General features: G+C 35.7%; 1 protein-coding gene and 1 pseudogene across 2 annotated transcripts in view; one reads left to right on the forward strand and one right to left on the reverse strand.

Annotated features, from left to right (window-relative positions):
• The window catches only part of METTL25 (methyltransferase like 25), a 153,653-nt gene that overhangs the window by 97,282 nt on the left and 35,199 nt on the right, over positions 1-21,172 (forward strand). For both annotated transcript variants that reach the window (XM_047065978.1, XM_047065977.1), the window contains exon 9: positions 10,489-10,582. In XM_047065978.1, coding sequence (XP_046921934.1) covers positions 10,489-10,582 — 94 coding nt within the window. The remainder of the gene's footprint in view (positions 1-10,488; positions 10,583-21,172) is intronic.
• On the reverse strand, positions 15,758-18,959 carry LOC124501196 (60S ribosomal protein L6-like; annotated as a pseudogene).

Consider the following 21,172-nt stretch of genomic DNA (forward strand, 5'->3'; position numbering starts at 1 on the left):
TCTGTAGCCCCATCGTTCGTAGCATTAGCCAAGATATAGAAACATGTCCTTCATTGGATGAAGGGATAATGGAACGTTATTCAGCCATTAAAAAATGAGGAAATCCTATCATTTGCAACAACATAGGCGGACCTTGAAGGCATTATGCTAAGTGAAATAAGTCAGACAGAGAATGACAAATACTGTATGATCTCACTTATATGTGAAATCTCAAAAACAACACCAAAATAAAAAACACCGAACTCACAGAAAGAGATAAGACCTATGATTACCAGGAGCAGAGGGTAGGGAGATGGGGAATTGGAGGAAAGTGAGAAAAGGTACAAAGTTTTAGCTATAAGATAAATAGGTACTCTAAGGATGTAATGTACAACACAATGACTATAACACTGCTATGCAATATATAGAAGTTGTTGAGAGTAAATCCTAAGAGTTCTCATCTTAAGGGGATTTTTTTTCCTTTTTTTTCCTTTTTTTAAATGTATTTATATTAAAAAATGGGCATGTTAGCTAAACCTATTGTGATAATTATATCATAATATATGTAAATCAAGCCATCATGCTATACACCTTAAACTTGTATGCCAATTATTTGCAGTAAAACTAGAAAAAAAAAGATAAGTTATGTGTTTATGTGGGGACTTGAATGTCACTATGTCTCATGAAATTAGTTTATTCATACTTGAAGTGAATCCTATCCTAAGAGACTTGGGAAAGACACAGGCATCTTTTGTTGATGTCAGATTTAAAGGTTAAAGTGTTCTTGTTGATGCAAAAAATAAAAATAAAAACAAAGATGGAGAAGAAGAACAAGAGCAAGAACTACTACAGGGCAAATACCTAGGAGAAGATGGGAATCAAGAGACATAAGCCCTGTGTCTTCTAGGGATGCATTTCACCAGAAGCATCTGTATAGAATAGGCAGCTGTCTGACAGTTAACAAAGTAGACAGAGAGGGTGAGCACAGCTTTCAATAAAGTAACAGTTCTAGTGAGACAAGAGTTAAAGTTCATGGCCTGCCCTAGGAGGAGGACTCCATAGGCCAGGCACACCACTCTTACCTTGAGTTAGATCCACTCTATGAGTGAGGGTAAACCATAAATGAAACAGTCCTAAAATGGCCTAAAGCCCCACTTAGAATTATCTGAAACTGTGATTAAAGTATTTCAGAGTATTTTTCTAGCTGCCTACTATTGGCAAATCCTCTCTGGACAAAAATAATATATATGCAGGCTCAAACTATCACTAAAGTTTGCTGTATATAGTATCTGGCAAGCAACCCCAAATAACCAGCCATGTGATGAAATAGGACAACATGACCAAAAACCAAGGTAAATCAACCACATGCAACAGAAATGGACTCATTGGAATTTAGAGAAAAGCTTAAAATAACAACTTGAGAAGCTTCTACTTTGGGAAAATGGAGCGGTTGTACTTTTTTTATATTTTTCTTGGTAATCACAATTAAAAATCTAGAACTATCTATAAAATATAGAAGACTCAGAAAGAATCTTAGAAAGAAGAAGACAAACTAGCTCAAGATCTCAGGACCCAAGGAGCAACATGGTGGAAGTTCCCTGGGTTATCTTTTTGCCTTAAAAACCTTGTATTGGAGCTGAAGTAAACTGCAATCCAGAAATGCCAGTAGGCACATACAAAAAAAAATACATACCTGGACCAGGAAAGAGGAAGGCATAGGAAAACCTTCAGACAAACCTCCCATACTACAGCCAGAAACCACATAAAAAATTGTGATCCCACTCTCAGCAAAGACCCATTGGGAGCCCAGACTTTCATCCTTGCCAAGCTGTAATAAGGTTCCTGAACACTCCTTGTGGAATGGTGTCAGAGAGGCCAAGTAGGAAACTAGGATTTCCTTCCCACCAGGAGGTAACAAGCACCCCACCACTACAGCCACAGTGTCAGAGACCATGTGGGAATTTGGACTTCCTGCCCACCCAGCAGTAAAATGGTTTTACACTCTCTCCCCACCAGTATGGCATCAGAGAAGGCCTAGTAGAGTCAGGATTTTCACCATTGCCCAGCAGTTACAAGGCCACCCCTACCACAGTATCGGTGGAGAAGATGTGGGAAGCTGGAAGTTCTAGCACTAACAAAGTATCAACAGAGGCTAGTTTATCTTCACACAAAACTTGTAAATGAATGTTTATGGCAGCTTTATTCATAACATCCCAAACTGAAAACAACCCAGATGTCCTTCAACAGGTAAACAAACTGCTAATCCATGTCATGGAATACTACCCAGCAATAAAAAGGAATGAGCTATTGATATAACAACCTGGATGAAAACTACAGAAAATTATACTGAATAGAAAAAAGCCAGTCTCAAAAGGTTATATACTGTGTGATTCCATTTATATAACATTCTTGAAGTGATAAAATCATAGAAATTGGGAACAGATTAGTAGTTTCTGGGGGAGAAAGAATGAGATGGCAGGGAATTGGGTGTAGCTATAAAACAGCAGCATGAGTAATCCTTATGTAACTTCATTGCATCAATATCAGTATCTTGGTTGTGATACTGTACTATCATTTTGCAAGATCCCATTATGAGACATTTCAGGAAACTAGACAAAGGGAATAACAATCTTTCTGAATTCTTTCCGACAACTGCATGTGAACCTACAATTATCTTAAAATAAAAAAATCTATACTTAATATGTACATATAAATAAAAATATTTTGTCAGAGAACCAAAGCATACAAAAAATAACCTAAGTGAAAATTCTGTAACTGAAAAAATAAAATAACTGAAATTAAGAAATCAGTGGGTGGTATTAATAGCATTGTAGACACAGCTGAGGAAATAATTAGTGAACTGGAAGACAGATCAGAAGAAAATATCCACAGTGAAGCACAAGGAAACAAAGATGGAGAATACAAAAGATGGACTAAGAGCCATAGAGAATACAGTGAGTAGGTTTCACAAACATATTAGTTTCAGTTTGAGAAAAAAGGAGAGAGAAAATAGGGGAGTAGCAATATTAAGAATTTTCCAATATTGGAAAAAAGACGTAAGTCCAAGAAACTTAAGATATACACAAACTCCATGGAGAAGCAAAAAAGAAAATAAATTATAGGTACACCATAGTAAAATTGATGAAAACAAAGGCAAAGAAAATATAAGCAGCCAGAGGTAGGAAAGAGGAGGGAGATAAGAGATATCTTTGGAGATATCTCCAAAGGAGCCAAAATGAAACTGACAGGTAAATTCTTAGCATAAATAGAAGCTACAGGTTAATGATATCTTCAAAGTACTGAAAGAAAATAGGCTACAATGTACAGTATTCAAAAATGAAGGTGAAATAACGACTTCTTCAGACAAAAACAAAACAAAACAAAACAAACAAAAAAAAAAAAACAGAGCAAATATGCTACCAGCAGATAGCACTGAAGAATTAAGCCAGAAGCAAAATGATCCCAGATTAAGTTTGAAGATACAGGAGGAAATAAAAAGTAATAGAAATGGCAAATAACATGTGAAAAAATCCTCTACATCATATGTCATCAGAGAAATGCAATTAAACAGCAAGCTATCACTACACACCTGTTAGAAAATCAAAATCTAGAACATTGACAACACCAAATGTTAGCAAGGATGTGGAGCAATAAGAACTTGCATTTCATTGCTGGTGGGAATGCAAAATGAGACAGCCAATTTGGAAGACAGTTTGGTAGTTTCTAACAAAACTAAACATACTCTTACCATATGATCCAGCAGTCATACTTTGTTATATTGTTTTGATCATCAGAGAGAAGAGGGGGGAGTCATTAGATAGTGCTAGGACAGTAGTTACTTATACAGTTGTACAATGTATTAGTTTCCTTTGATGCTGTAACATATCCCTACAAACTTCATGGCTTAACACCACATAAATTTATTATCTAGTCCCCTGGAGGTCAGAGGTCCAAAATGGGTTTCACTGGGCCACAGTCAGGTATTTTCAGGGCTGTGTTTTTTCTGGGGGATCCAAGTGGTAATCCATTTCTTTATCTTTGACAGCTTCTGGAGGGAACCTGCATCCTTTGGCTCATGACTCCTTCCTCAGTCTGCAAAGCCAGCAGCATAGCATCTTTAAATCTTTCTGTAATTTTGACTTCCTTTCTGCCTTCCTCTTCCTCTTTAAAGGATCCTTGAAATTACCTTGAGCCCTCTGGATAATCCAGGATTCTCTCCTTATTTTAAAGTCAGCAGATTAGAACATTTAATTATATCTGCAACCTTAATTTCTTTTTTCCATGTAACATAATGTATGTATAGGTTTTGGGGATTAGAATATGGACATCTTTGGTGGACCATTCTTCTGACTACTACACAAAAAAATAAAAATCTGAACCCCTGCTTTACAACAAACACAAAAATCAATTCAGAGTGGATTAAAACCTTAACTATGAAAGTCAGTACTATAATACTTTCAGGAAATAGTATTGAAGAATATCCTTCTGACATTGAGGGAGGGGGTGTCTCAAACTAAATATGAACCTGCAAATCTTACAATAAAAGATTGAAAATTCAATTACGTTAATATTAAGAACTGTTTTCAGAAGAGTGGAAGTGTCCACTGTTAGAAACTAATTGGAAGCCCTATAACTGAAAAAAGACTGGTAGCCAAAATACGTGAAGAATTCCTACAAGTTTGTGGAAAAATTAACCTATGATAAAGAAAAATAGTGAAAAGACTTGATTACTCAGTTCACAAAGATGACACTCAGCTGGCTAATGAACATTGGGTAAGGTGCTCAATCTTAATTAGTAACCAAGATCATGTAAAATGAAACCACAATAGGATATTATCTTTATAACCATGTGATATTGTGATTTGTAGCAAGAAATATACATTTGGTCTTCATCCCTGTTCCTGGCACAGAACTCCTCAAACCCTTATAAATTCTTAAGTGATACAGGCTCTTAGAGCATCTTTTGATCTAATGAAGTAATTCTGGGTAAGCTCCTGGATGGCTCCTGGCTTGGGGCTGGTCACAAGAAAGAACAAACCATGATTAGAAGTTTGAGGCCTCCGCCCCTTCTTCAGAAAGGAAAAGGGGGCTGGAAATTGAATTAATAATTGACCATGCCTATGTGATGAAACCTCCACAAGAATCCCAGTAGTATGGCACATGGAGAGCTTTTAGATTGGTAAACACAATGCCCCCCTACCAGGAAAGTGACACACTCCATCTCCACCGGAACAGAAGTTCTTATGCTTGGAACCCTCCCAGATCTTGTCCTATGCACCTCTTCATCTGGCTGTCCATCTGTATTCTTTATCTTATCCTTTAATAAACTGGGAAATGTGTTTCCTTGAGTTCTGTGAACTGTTCTACCAAATAACTAAATGTAAAGGGGAGGGGAAGGTCAGTTTTTTGTCAGGGTGGACAGACTGTGTGTAACCTGGGGAACTAGTCCTTGCAGTTGGCATCTGAAGTGGGAAGGTAATCTCCTTACCTTGTGAGATCAGTGCTGTCTCTAGGTAGACAGTACCGGAGTTGAGCTGATTTGTAGAATACCCAGCTGGTGTCACAGAATTGCTGGGTGTGGGGAAACGCCACACGTCTGGTGTCAGAAGTGTTGTGAGTATGCTAGTAGTCAGAAGTGTGAGAGGAAAGAAGAAACACAGAAGGAGGATTGAGGTTTTTCCAATTCAAACCATTAAATAGGCAGAAATTTAGAAGATTGCTAATAACAAATGATCGCAAAAATGCAGAGCAACTAGAACCATCCATTGCTGGTGAGAGAAAAAAAAATTAGTTTATTCCTTTGGAAAACAAGTTAGTGTTGCCTAATAAGGTTGAAAATGCCTAGTTGCCTAGTTAGTTTTACCTACAAAACTTGAGAATACTTTGTCTCAGCAGTTCCATGCCTATGTATATATCCTAGAAGCTCTTCCACATATATTCCCAGAGACTTATACAAGAATAATCCATAGCTGCAATGTTTATAAGAGCCAAAATCTAGGAACTTTAGTTCATTAATAAAAAGATGGATACATTGTAGTAGAATAATACTATGCCAAAGTAAAAATACATGAATAACAACTGCATGCATCAGTGTAGACAAATTTTGTTCATATAAAAGTCACAGGAAAAACTTCAAGATGGTTCCATTTATACAATTTGAACAAGCACAACTGTATAACTATTTAGGAGTATAAATATATGGCAAACAATTAAGAAAAATGTAAGAATGGTAAATACAAGCAAGATTCAGTATTTTAGTTTCCTAGGGGGGGCATTTGACTATATACAGCATGGTGGCTATAGTTAATAATATTGTATTGCATACTTGAAAGTTGCTAAGAGAGTAAATCTTAAAAGTTCTCATCACCAGAAAAAAAAAAAAACTGTTTTTGTAACTATGTATGGTGCATGTTAACTGGACGTGTGATCATTTCACAGTGTATACAAAAAATCACATTATTATGTTGTATACCTGAAGCTAATATAATGTTATATATCAATTATACCTCAAGTTTTTTTTTTAAAGTGTGAACACTAAAGGCAGAAAATAAGATTACCTAATTACATCTTTCTAATTTTGCTTAATTTGTTCTCCTTGTTAGCTAAAGTAGTTTTCAAGTGACATATTCTTAGAATATCTGAAACACTATTTTAAAAGTTTAATTGTTTATAGCCTAAAGTTAGAACTGAACTGTTTCATGGACTTAAATATAGCATTTTTACTCTGTTAATTTTAATTGTGATTGAGCATTTAACATTTATCTTCAAATTCAATAATTTACAGAAAACTCTTCATTTTGTAATAAGTCCTTATCTGGAAACTTTCTAAGAGGAATAAAATACCAAAGGAGTTTCGTGACGTAAAAATCTCTTCAAACACTTGGAAAGAGAGCAGGAAAATATATACACTTTACTCAGTTATTATTTCATGATCAATATGGTATCAGCTATATAATAAATATTGTAATTTTTGATACCTATAATTGTTGTATTACCTAGTTTAATTTTTATTTTTGTTTTGCTGTAATCAAATAAAAAAATCATAAACCAGATCATGAAAACTGGCTCACAAAATTAAAACTACTTAATCCATTATGTGTGGCCAAATTGAAGTTAGGAAGTCTGTATCTTTTAAATTTAAGAGTAGTTTGAAGATTTTCAGAGTTCCCTTAACCAGTCTCCATTTTCAGCAAAATGTGGATCTCAAGTATTTCAGTATGTATTAGCATAAAAAAGGCACAAAATAATTAATTTTAGAAGTATTTTGTAGTGATAGAGAAACTGCATTTTGTCACTTTCTGTCCTTCATGTGCTTGTTTTCACTTATTTGGTATACATCTACTTCACATTTTCCTAAAATTTCCTACACTAATTTTGCTTCTTTGGGGAGTGTTACATGTAAACCATGTTCTTACAATTGTATTTTTGGAAAAGCATGTGGGTGGTGTTGGATTCACTTGAGTAGAATTTTAATTAGATCTACTGCATTCACTTTTATTAAAAGAAAGAATACTAATTCCTTTTTAGCATGCTGACCATGCTTTATTCTGACAGAGGGCCCCCTTTTAATTTCTTCTTCAATTTCCATAATTTGTCTTTCAGAAACAGTCATGTCAATTTTCTAACTTCAAAATGTTTGATAATTCCTTTTCTTTGTACTCAAAAACTAAAATATCCTTATTATGGCATTCAAGGCCATTTCTGATCTGTCACTAAGATCCTTTGCAGCCTAATCCATCACCCCATTTTCCCTCCTCTGTACTCCAAGAAGCTGTCCATGCAGAATGTCCTGGTACACTGGCTTATTCATCATTTCCCATGCAATTAATTTTATGCCTTGTATGCTTCCTTGGAGCTCCTCTATCTACGTGGAATATTCTCCTCATTTCTGCCACCCCTTCCTTCCACAACCTCTGGCAGGTGGAATCTAGGCATTCTTTAAAACCCAGGTTAGACAACCTCTCTGATACTTTTCTTTTCTCTTTCTCACCCTCTTCTCTTCTGCCATAGGACTTAATCTGTGACTTACTGCTCTGATTGAACCTGACAGTACAATTAATTGTTTGTGTCTGCTCCTCTACCCCCTAGTGAGTTCCATGATGGCCAGTTTTCATTTTTATTAAATGAAATGATGTGTCATAAGAGCACATGTGGTTAAGAACACAGATTCTGAAAATCCTTTGGGGACTCCAGATTCCCATTCAACTATCTTTTATCTGTTCTTTACTGAAAAAGTCCTTTGAAAGTTCTTTCCCTTTTATTCTTGAATTCCAGTCAGATTTTACTTCCATCAGTCCATCAAATCACCCTGTCAGGGGCACTAATGACCCCATGTTTCTAAATTACATGGTCACCCACAACTATATGGTCAGCTAATTTTCACAAAGCATGAAGAATATCCAATGAAAAAACACAGTCCCTTCAACAAGAGGTGTTGGGAAAACTGGATTGTGACACACAGAAAAATGACACTGGACCACTTTCTTACACCTTACACAAAAGTAAATTCAACATGGATGAAAGACCTAAATGTGAGACAGGAAACTACCAAAATCCTAGAGGAGTATACAGGCAGCAACCTCTTTGACCTCACCCGTAGCAGTTTCTTACTAGACATGTCGCTGAAGGCAAGGGAAACAAAAGCAAACATAAACTGTTGGGACCTCATCAAAATAAAAAGCTTCTGCACAGCAAAGGAAGCAATCAGCAAAACTAAAAGGCAACCTACATAATGGGAGAAGATATTTGCAAATGACGTATCTGATAAAGGGTTAATATCCAAAATCTATAAAGAACTTATCAAGCTCAACACCCAAAAATCAAATAACCTGGTTAAGAAATGGGCAGACATGAATAGACACTTTCCCAAAGAAGACATCCAGATGGCCAATAGACACATGCAAAGATACTCAACATCGCTCTCACACGGAGTAGATACAGTCCTTCAACAACTGTGTAGTCTCTACCATCGAAATATGTCTAAAATTCTACCACTTCTCACCATCCTCAGGGTCACTACTCTGGTCTAAACTTCTCCTCTAGATTATTGTAATAACTTCCTAATTGGTCTTCCTGCTTTTATTTTCACCACCTGTAGTATGTAAGATGTACATATCTATTATATCTGTTATACGTAAGATACATAACTATGTTTTGGATCTGATAATTACACAAAAACTCATAAAACATACAAGTTTTGTTTTCTGGAACCTATACCTATTCAAACAACTATTATTTCAAAGCAGTGATGAAATAACATGAGTGGAAAAAGGATACGGGCTGTAGAAATTCAAAACTAGAAAACATGATATTAGTGATGTTACCAAAAAGAATACATAATTTGAGCTTAGTCATATAAGATGGCTGTAGCTTAACTAAGCAGAAGAAGAGAGTAGAGAACCTTATAATCAATTAGGAAGTGAGTGAATGAGCAAATGCACCAAGACATAAATATGGAGAATAGTCTGAAACAATGAGTAGAGAAAACTGAATTCTGGATTATAATGGGAAAATGTGGGTGTAGCCAGAAAATAGTAAACCCTGATTGCTTAATTAAGGAGTTTCAAATTTATCCCAAGAAATGGCAGGTGTATTGAAATTTTGGAGGGTGGGGAAGTAATACATAAAAATGTTCCTCTAAGAAACTATTGTGAAAATATAGGCAGCAAGGAAGGAGACAGACTTCAATCTTAAAGGACATGAAGTACTAATAAGTGGAATTGAGGTGGCCATCTAGAAATGGAGCTGCAAGAATATATTTGAGATATATTTCAAAGGAAGAATTCAAAGTTCAAAGGAACTTCGTGTCTGATTAATCAGAGGGATTAATATTTATATTACCAAGAGTAAATGAGCTTTTATTCATTGATTTTGATAACTTGGAAGTGGTGAATTTTTTATTCCCTAGATTTTTATATTTTACCTCAGTTGCAACCCAAATTATGTGATGTGATAGTCTCCCATTTCATTATTTAAATTCAAAACCATCTCATGATATTTTGTTTAAACTGTAGTGAAAATCTGCAGGGCGTAAATGAGATCAAGTCAGACCCAACTCAGCATATGGTGTTTTAATGGCTGGCATTGAAGGAGTTTTCTTTGCATAGCTGTTGAATTATCGCCACCATTAGCAGGTGTTGCAATGAAATATGAACTGTAATGTTGCCAATAAAATTAAGTGTGTTTTATAGCATAATGGAAACTTTTGAAAGACCTATAGTTTCCTTTAAAAATTAAGCTTTTTAATACTGTTGATAAGTTATTTCTCATATATTGTCTTCCTAATACTGTTTCCCACTACTGTGTGTTGAAGGAATTCTCAGAAGCAGATCTTAAACACTTTATAAAATGTAACCTAAAAATGTTTATAAAAATATTAACACATTTTTATCAAATCTGAAGCTTGTGTCACATACACAGAAGGTATTTAAAAATATTTCATGATTTAATTCACAGTCATCTATAATTTAAACTGGAAAAACTAAAAAGTGATTTACTTTTGTTTTGCAGTGATCGGCATGTTGGTAAAATTTATTCCAAATCCTCTTCCTTTCTGGACTATGCCAGAAAGTCTCTAAAGAAGCTTGGGTTAGATGAGTCCAAGGTCAGTATATGATTGCTGTTTTTATTTAAAAAAAAAACAAAAACACAAAACAGAAGAACTTCTATGGAATAATGAATTGAGATGATACAAAATAATTTGCCTTCTACTTTCCTCCCATTTGTGAAAAACATCTACATTACATTGAAACCATACCACCATTTCCTTTATTCCAGTTCACCTTTCCAGTCAATGTGGGTGCTTTGCTGTTGTACATCTCTTGAGAGATTCCCCCTTTAGGTTTATTCAGGTAATATGTATTAATTCTCAAATCAAAACAGAGTTAAAAACAAGATAACAGAACAAATGGGAATTATAAGTAAGGTAAGAGTAATGAGACAAAAAACTGCATTTATTTAAAGATTGGATAATTAGTTAAAATTAAAAATCTTAAATTCTAAAAGCCTTTGAATGGGAGAATCCTGGAAAGTATAACATCATAGGCCGCCCAAGCTAATAATTGAGAGTTTGATGTCAAAGATAAAGTGGTAAGCTGGTTGGCTAGTAGTAATAAATATTATAACACTGAGAAAAAAAAAAAACCTCTCAATTCAAATGCGTTATTGAGTAAAATATTAAGTTGAACTTGGATCACTCTGGTATTTTGAATTGATTATAAATGGAAATAAAGAATAAAATAGCTTTTTAAAGGAATGAAATGGATTTCTTGAAAAGGTGGTACAGATATGATTATATTGTATCAAAGCTAAAAAGTATTGTTATTTATTCTACCAGTTGTTCATTTACTCCCCAGTTACTTTATTATTTAGAGCCATTAGACTGTTAATAATCAAACCCCTCCTCTATAAAATAACTGTTCAAAAGCACTTCTAACTCACGATTTAAGATCAAAGGAGGTAATACACGTAAAATACTGAGCACAATGTTTTTACATAGTAAATGCAAACAGAAGTTTTAGTTCATTTAGTTTTTATATATAGTTTTATTATATGTTATAAATGTTATATATGTTAGTATACTTTTATATTAATATTATAATTAATAATATTGAGTTTTATGTATATTTTTATTCTGATCTTTGTATATGTTCTACTAGTAATAACACAATTGATAATGACTCTTGTCAATATTTTTATTTAGTCACCAAACAAAGGTCCTTCTAGTCTTACATAAATTAATGACAATAGATAATTTTTGTCCTAGTCATTTTATTTCTGGGTATTTATTTATTTATTTATTTGTAATTCATTCTGGAGCAGGGGGAGGGGGAGAGGGGTAGAGAGAGAGAGAGAGGGGGGAGAGAGAGAGAGAGAGAGAGAGAGAGAGAGAGAGAGAGAGAGAATCCCAAGCAGGCTCCGCACTGTCAGCACTGCCAACCATGGGGCTCAAATTCACGAACCATGAGATCATGACCTGAGTCAAAATGAAGAGTCCGATGCTTAACTAACTGAGCCACCCAGGTGCCCTTTATTTCTGAGTGGATTTTTTTTATGTTTTTGGGGCACCTGGGTGGCTCAGGGGGTTGAGCATCTGACTTCGGCTCAGGTCATGATCTCACAGTCTGTGAGTTCGAGCCCCACGTCAGGCTCTGAGCTGTCAGCACAGAACCTGCTTCAGATTCTGTGTCTCCCTCTCTCTCTGCCATTGCCCCACTCATGCTCTGTGTGTCTCTCTCTCAAAAATAAATAAAGATTTTAAAAAGTGTTTTTAATAAATCAGACAGGTTTTCCTTCCAGTTAGTCTTACTTAGTACATCTTTCTTCCATGTCTCAATTTTATGTCTTGCAGTAATGTCAAGCGCACAAACCAAAGCGTTATTTTCACAGATGAAGAGCTAAGTTTTTACATAAACTAAAAATATATTAAAAAATAAAAATAAAAAAAATAAACTAAAAATATATTACCCTTTGCCAAAAACTAAGTAGCAAAAATCCAGAAAGAATGTTACTTATCCTTGTTGATAGCTTTCTCTTCCCAGGTTTGTCTTTAATAATAACCGTAGTAAATGTTCCTTGATATGTTCCTTATTATATTACAGAAAGGAATATTAATAATAGCTAATAGTTACTAAGCACTTGTTATGTGGTAGTTATATGCTAAGAACATCACAACATTATCTCATTTACTCTTCACAAAAACACTTATGGTAGATACTATAATTATTACGAATGTAAAGATCTAGAAAGAGAGGTGTCAAAAAAGAGAAGTCATTTTGCCAGAGTCAAAGCAATTAGTGGAGGTGGAACTTGAACACAGATTCAGCTAACATCAAAACCTCAAGTGTTAACCGCCGCTATACTGAGAAATGAAAGTAAAAACAAAAGAAACAAAGACTAATGTAGATAAATATCACCATGTAAAATCAGTCTTAAATTATTCCTTGTATTAGTTAATAAAGGCAATAATAGTGCCCCACTGATTTTCTCCTAAAACTATTTAAGCTCATTAAGAACAAATATATCAGATAAAATGGGTTGGAAGATGAAAAGGAACAAGAAACCCAAGCTGGAGGACTTAGAGGGAAGAAGGTATAGAGCAAAACAGTAAGGTATTTAAAAGGATACACTGGTGAAAGGAAGAAATAGATGAGTACATGTTTTGTGGGTGGGAGGTTGATTTTAATTTTAAGCAAGAGGAATGAGAAAGTTGTATCTGTCAGATCAGACTAGTTGGAAAGGATAAACCAAAATTAGGTTTTTGACCCAGTACAAATTCCTATTATTTTTCTCCCACATAATCAAGTATCGATGCTCAAATTAAAGTTTTGACAGTAAGCACAATGAAAAGAGATTTGTGTATGGTTTCATTTTAAAAATGAAATGAGGGGCACCTGGGTGGCTTAGTCGGTTAAGCGTCCGACTTCGGCTCAGGTCATGATCTCACGGTCCGTGAGTTCGAGCCCCGCGTCGGGCGCTGTGCTGACAGCTCAGAGTCTGGAGCCTGTTTCAGATTCTGTGTCTCCCTCTCTCTGACCCTCCCCCATTTATGCTCTGTCTCTCTCTGTCTCAAAAATAAATAAAGGTTAAAAAAATGAAATGAATTTTCACATGAGAGTCCAAACACTGAAAAGTATCAAAACAATTTAAGTTTAAAAAATTAAGGGGGGCCAGGATGACTCAGTAGGTTAAGTGTCCGACTCTTGATCTCGACTCAGGTCACGATCTCACAGTTGTGGGATCGAGCCCTATGTTGGCTCCGCACTGGGTGTGGAGTCTGCTTACGACTCTCTCTCTTCGTCTCCCCCTCTCCCCTGCTGTCTCTCTCTCTCTCAAAATTTAAAAGAAAGTAAAAAAAAAGTTTAAGATATTAAATATACCATAATATCTAATAATTTATTGATAAGCATATATATATATAATTGGAAGTGTGAATGCATTGATGTTTTTCTAAACTTTTAAAGCAAATCTCTTCATATTCAAAACTATGTAAGCAAGTAAAGTGTCTAGAAAATCTCTTTTAACATGCTCTGGATACATTTTTAGTGATAAGAAATCATGTTAAATGTATGGAAGTAAACAGAAAACATTCCCAGACAAATTATCATTTCAAAGAAGGCCAAAGCTGCATATGCTGGATATGTAAGTGGCTCATACACAGCTTAAAAGCTTAGCCCATAATTCCGATAGTCAGTTGTGAGAGACCGCATTGGCATTTTCTCTTAGAGCAGGATTTGGCAGCGCTACTGACATTCGGGTAAGTCTTTGTTGTGGGGGGCTGTCCTGTGCCTTGAAGGATGTCTAGCAGCATCCCTGACCTCTACTCATTAAATGTCAGTGGTAGAACCCTAATGGTATAAAGAGTCTCTAGACATTCATTGCCAAAAATTCCCGGGGGGGGGGGGGGGAGCGGTGCAAAATCCTCACTTCTCATCACCCCCATTGAGGTCCACTGTGTCCAAGCATTTGTCGTCTTAGTGATTCAATTTGCAGTCGTCTAACATTTCTATTATAAACCCCATATATTTTTTAAATGCATTTTAGATGTTACACCGAGAAACATGAAGGAAAGTGGGGAAGAAGCAATGATTCTGTTCTTATATTTTGAACACGTTTTATTCAAAACAGTCCCCCCGCCTTGATCTTTCATTTTGTTTCACTCTAATCACTTATAGGTGATATAACTTCAGCCCAGTATAAAATATAGGTCTATTTAAGCAGTGTTTAGATTCCATAGTAAAGTTAAGCCTAACTCTGTAACTACTCAAAACTGTAAATTGTGGCAGAACATCAGCTACAGTAAGTCTACTGTTTATAATTAATGAATTTCTTAGAATGAAACATTACAGTAAATTTCTTGTAGCATTCAATTACTTCTTTATAAAAGAAGTATTTTAATAGGACTTTAAAACTGTCTAAAATATTAACATCCTAATGATTAGCTCTACCTAAATCTTAAAAAGATTAGGTATTCTCAAACTTTATCTTCTGTACCAAACTTGGGCGTCTCACCAAATTTCAGAAAATTTCAAAATTGTCTTTTTTTTTAATGTTTATTTATTTTTGAGAGAGAGAGAGAGAAAGAAAGAAAGAGAGAAAGAAAGAAAGAAAGAAAGAAAGAAAGAAAGAAAGAAAGAAAGAAAGAGGGGGTGGGGAGGGGCAGAGAGAGAGGAGACACAGAATCCAAAGCAGGCTCCAGGCTCCGAGCTATCAGTACAGAATCTAACACAGGACTCATACTCACGAATCGCAAGACCATGATCTAAGCTGAAGTCGACACTTAACCAACTGAGCCACCCAGACACCCCTCAAAATTGTCTTTAAGTTTTCTCGATTTCTTCATGGTCCATAGCATTTTGCCTTCTTTTGTCAATTGACATTACTTTTCTGCCTTCCTGTCTCTCTCCCCCAGCTTATATTGCATGCACACAAATGCACAATTGCACACACACACTATATCTTTTGGATTTCAAAAGCATCAGTACTGGTATCATTTGCTAGACAAGGAATAAACTGGAGTATTTGTTTATGAGAAGAGAGAAATAAAAGGAGCTTATGTTCTAGAGTTTGTGTGTTATATAATGAGTACAAAAATAAATGAAGTTAATTTCAGATACTGAAAAGTTGAAAAAAAGACAGTAAAAACTGATGATTTGATGGGGATGGTGTAGTGTTGAATGGGCAGAGTTGAAAACTACTAAGCTAGAACCTTAATGGAAGTAAATAAAGGATAATTTGTGTATTTTTTAATGGATAAATTATTAAGTTCTTTTTGAGAAATTTAGAACAGCAACGTGTAAGGACAAACTCCATTCCTGGGAGAAAACACAGAGTGGAGATAGCCCTGAAGCTGAGGAACAGCTTTGATTTTTGGCAGACTTTGCAGGTCCACAGCTTTCTGATCAACCTTGCACTGCTGTGTAATCTCATATTTCTCCTTCTCTGTGTTGAAGATCTCACCTTCTTCTTCTAGAAGTAAACATCAGTGAGATGTTTTGGGTTTTCATACTGCTGGTATCAGTTTTGGTGGAGGTGGCGATGACAAATGTCAGGTGTGTTCTATGCAGAGGAACTCGATGGAGGGCCAGAGGTCAAGTCACAAGTGGCAAACCACTGCTCATTTGCTTAACGAAAACTACCCTCTTGCCTGTGTGGTACCCAGTGAGGATGATCAAAATGGTTCCAGGAGTGATGCTACCTCGCAGTTTTCTCACTAGCTACCTGAAAGATTTTTTTGCCGTGGCTCAACAGCTTTCAAGGCACATCTTCTGTAGGATAATACCTAGGCATTTTACAACATTTAACTACTTGGGTACTACCATTCTTGTCACCACCAACTAGTTTTCTGACAGTAGGAAGAGTCTTCTCCTTTTTCTTCTCAACCTTGGATTTAGCTGCTGAATACTTTCTCTTATACATGGCCTTTCTGGAATACATAGCCGATCAAGAATATCTGCCAATTCCTCTGACCAGGGCAGGGTTTTGGTGGGGCTTCCCCTTCTTTGGCATTTTAGCCTTGAGGCTACCCTTCTTTTTTTTTTTTTTAATTTTTTTAATGTTTATTTTTGAGAGAGAGAGATACAGACTGCGAGTGGGGGAGGCTCAGACAGAGAGAGAGAGAGAGAGAGAGAGAGAGAGAATCTGAAGCAGGCTCCAGGCCCTGAGCTGTCAGCACAGAGCCCATCGCAGGGCTTGAACCCATGAACTGTGAGATCATGACCTAAACCTAAATCAAGAGTCGGACATTTAACCAGCTGAGTCACCCAGGTGCCCCTCTAAGATGGCAAAGGGCAATAAAGGATAATTTAGAAAAATATTCTTAGATATGTTTCCACAGTGGGTCAGCAAAAGGAAAACTTTTGAGACCAAAGTCATTTAGTTATTCATCAAAAACCATTTATTTTGAAAAATCTCCAATGTGTCAAAAACAGTGTAAACTCTGGGGCTACAAAGATAATTAAAATATAACCCTTTTAAAAAGAAAATAATTATGGGGCAATTGGGTGGCTCTGTCAGTTGAGCCTCCAACTTCAACTCAGGTCATGATCTCATGGTTTGTGAGTTCAAGCCCCACATTGAGCTCACTGCTGTCAGCTCAGAGACCTCTTGGGATCCTCTGTCCCCCTCTCTCTGCCCTTCCCCCGCTTACACTGTTTCAAAAATAAATAAACATTAAAAAAAAGAAAACAATTACAATATAGCATGAACCTACAACAATAAACACATGTATGAACTAGTGTGGAGGCATAGAGAAAGGAGTGACTCACTCTGCCTGTGTAGATTTCACGAACAACATGTGGTACCTTAGCTTGGTCTTAAAGGATGCAGAGGAGTTCATCAAGCAGACAAGGTGTGAAGGTAGGGAGCAATGAATTAATTGTAAGTATGCAGGGGTGGGTATGCTTCTTCAAAAATACACAGATGTGAGAAACCTGATTCTGAACTCAGCAGTGCTGGAGCACAAAGCAAGCAAGAGAGGCAGAAGTGAGAGATGAGGCTATAGGAGTGAGCACATGTGGAGAGGCCAGGTAAACTTATTTTTGGGTGTTAAATCAGGGATTAATCCAAGGTAAGAATAATCACCAGGTGGTTTAAATACAGGTGAGAGGACAGGAATTGTTCCATAGGAAAGCCAACAACAAATGTAGGGAGCTCATGAGCTCTTCCATGTTGTAATATGTCTCTAAGTGATATTGAACTGTTTTGACATTATGCCCATAAGTAAATCCTGGCTGCTTTTTGCAACCACCATGGTAATAATTGATTCACAGGAGAATCATCAAGGCATTAAAGCCATTGGGTAAAATGTTTATGGGGGAACAGGATATTTACACAGACTCACATTACCTTCCACAGATTTTTTATTCATTTCAAGAAGTAGATAAACCTTCAAAGTTAGCATCACCAATAATGAACAAACTGACATTGTCCAACTCATCAGGCGATGCATTGGAAAGGATACAGCATCACTTATGTAATATTCCTGCCAAAAATGAATAACTTGAATCTACTCATGAGAAAACACTCAGACAACTAGACTTTTCAAAATATGTCCGTATCAGATAGTAAAGGAAACCATGAACCATCAAGGAAAAAGCACCCTACTGAATGGGAAAAGATACTCACAAATGATGTATCTGGTAAGGAGTTAACATCCAAAATATATAAAGAACTCATACAACTCAATATCAAAAAAAAAACTGATTAAAAAATGGGCAGAGGGCCTGAACAGATTTTTTTTCAAAGAAAACATACTGATGGCCAATAGTCACATAAAATGATGCTCGATGTCACTAACCATCAGGGAAATACAAATAAAAACCACAAGGAAATATCACCTCATACCTGTCAAAATAAGTAATATCAAAAACACAAGAAATAAAAAGTATTGGTGAGGAGGTGTAGAAAAGGGAAGCCTCATGCACTGTTGTTAGGAATGTAAAGTGGTGCAGACACTCTGGAAAACAATATGGAGTTTACTCAAAAAATTAAAAATAGAACTACCATACAATCCAGCAATTCCACTGCTAGGTATTTATCTGGAAAAAGAAAAAAACAAAAACATGAATTCAAAAAGATGTACACACCGCTGTTCCTCATAGCATTATTTATAGTAGCCAAGATGTAAAAATAACCTAAATGTCCATAAAGAGATGAATGGATACAGAAGATATTGTGTGTGTGTATCATTCAGCCATAAAAGAGAATGAAATCTTGCCATTTACAACATGAATGATCTAGAGAGTATTATGTTAAGTAAAATAAGTCAAACAGAGAAAGATAAATACCTTATGATTTCACTTATATGTGGAATCTAAAAAACAAAGAAAACAAAAACAGAAACAGATTCAGAGATACAGAAAACAAAATGGCAGTTGCCAGAGGGAAAGGGAGCAGGGGATGCACAAACTAGTTGAAGGAAATTAAGAGGTGCAACTATAACAGCTTTGTATGGTGACAGATGGACTTACTGTGGTAACCATTTTTAATGTGTGTAAGTGTTAAATTAGTATGTTGTACACCTGAAACTAATACCATATTGTATGTCAATTATTCTCCAATTAAAAACTATATATATCAATTTCATAAAAGACAAGACTTGAGGAACTGTTCCAGATTAAATGGGAGTAGAGATACAATGTCCTATCCCAGATGGGATTCTTAAAAAGGTGGAGTGGTAGGAGAGTCCATAAAAGGATTATTAGGACAAATGGTAAAATTTTAATATAGAATATGTAATAGACAACAATATTGGATCAATGTTAAATTAATGAATTTGATTATTCTAGTTATGTAAGAGCATATCTTATTCCTACGATCTACTTGCTGAAGCATTTAGGGGTGAAGGGTCATGACATCTGTAATTTACTTTCAAATGGATCAATAATAATAATAATAATAATAATAAATGGATGGTTAAAACGAATATGGCGAAATAGTAACGATTAGTGAATTTAAGTAATGGGTATATAGATGTTCGTTGCACTTTCTGCAGCTTTAATTAAAAAAAAAATTGGAAACCCAAATCCACCAAACCCAAAGGAAATTAACCTTACACAAAGTAAATACAACAAAAGGTTTTGGAGAATTAAAAATATAGCCTGTATTAATACTGAGAAGGGTAGGAGCCAATTAGAGAAGATAAACTTCTTCTGGGAAAGGACAGAAATTGTTTCAGGTCTTTTTAGAGGCCTTTACCAGATGCTGTCCTCAGAGATGCTGTGGCCCAGCCTAGGCCTGCCTATCAGTCTCATACAAGTGTATTTTGTGCTGCCACTAACCTTGACCCCTGCTGACTGTGACTCGCCTGCCAAAGCTGCCAGCCGCCAGCTGTCAAAAGCCACATTTGGGCAGATTCCTCACTTACCAATCAATCCATCCTCTTGCCTTGCATAAAATATTAATCATTGTTCACATTTTATAGTTATAATTCTACATTTTAGGAAAACAGTACAGTAAGCACATAAAATATCAGCATAGTTTATATTCAGATCATCTTTTCTAATGCTTCTTTGTAGAAAAGTGCTCTACGTTAGAATTCATACCTTAATGAACTTGATTTTTTTCCTATTGGAAAATAGGTGTGAAGGATCCCATTTTAATAATACTTTTCTTAAGTGTCATGGTAGACCATCTCTTTACTATTTGTTTATATAGAATTGTCAGTAGTCAAATTTACCACAGAGTAAAGTTTGTTGTATAATCATTTTATATGCCAAGTTCTTCCAGTTCATGGATGCTCATTTTATTTAGTAAACTGTGGCTTTTTAAAATAATAATAATAATAATAATAATAATAATAATAATAATAAGGAAGAAAGGAAAGAAGGGAAAAGCTCAGAACAAAATTAATTGGAAGGTTATTCCAAAATTTCAGTGCACTTTGGGAAAAAAAGAAAAATCATAGGATAGTGATTTGAAGATCACTTTTCTGGGAACTATGTTGTAAATTATTCCTCTTTCCAGAAACTCAGTAGTGCTTATCTCTCATACCAGGACCTAAGAGTCCTGAAGAATTCATTTCCTTGCAAGAATGTCATTTGTCTGTGTATTATATCTAGCAGTATACATTGATGTTGTATGTGACAGGATTCTAGGGCTTTAACTGAGTACTTTGTTCAAGTGCTTGAGCAGCTCAAATACTGCCTCCTTGGGAAAATTTTGGCCCTGCTTATAGGCAGATGGGTGGTTCCTTTCATGCAGTCAGGTAAGCACTAATGAGTTTGGGGAGCTTTAAAGAGTCCTGTTTAGAAATCAGAAAGTGCATGAGCTTTTTCCAAATGTGAATCCTGACATGTTATGGGACCTCAGAAGTCTAATGGCAGCAAATAAAACCAAAAGGAAGGATTTGTCCAGAACACTACTCAAATCCTTGCCTTTGCCCCTGGTGCCCTGATGTCATCACTATCTTCCAACACAGCTTCATCTTCAGGCTTCAAATTTCTAGTTTTCCCCTTTGTTCAGTGTTTAATGTTTTGGGGTTTTTTTTCCTGCCCATGAGCGAGAGATCATGCTAGTTGTCTATTATGTTTTTTGGGTTCTAAGAATATTCTAATTCTTAATGATAAAACCCCAACCCTTACCTATTATGCCTTCTAATTTTATCTGAGTTAAGCCTCATCACTTCAGAATGTGATTTTGAATCCCCCAACAGCTGCACTTGAATTACCTGTAGTATCTCATGAATGTCCCATGA

The sequence above is a fragment of the Lynx rufus genome, unplaced genomic scaffold (genome assembly GCF_022079265.1).
Source record: "Lynx rufus isolate CCGP_SWC_20201006 ecotype Redwood Valley unplaced genomic scaffold, mLynRuf1.p SCAF_7, whole genome shotgun sequence".
Classification (NCBI taxonomy): Eukaryota; Metazoa; Chordata; class Mammalia; order Carnivora; family Felidae; genus Lynx; species Lynx rufus.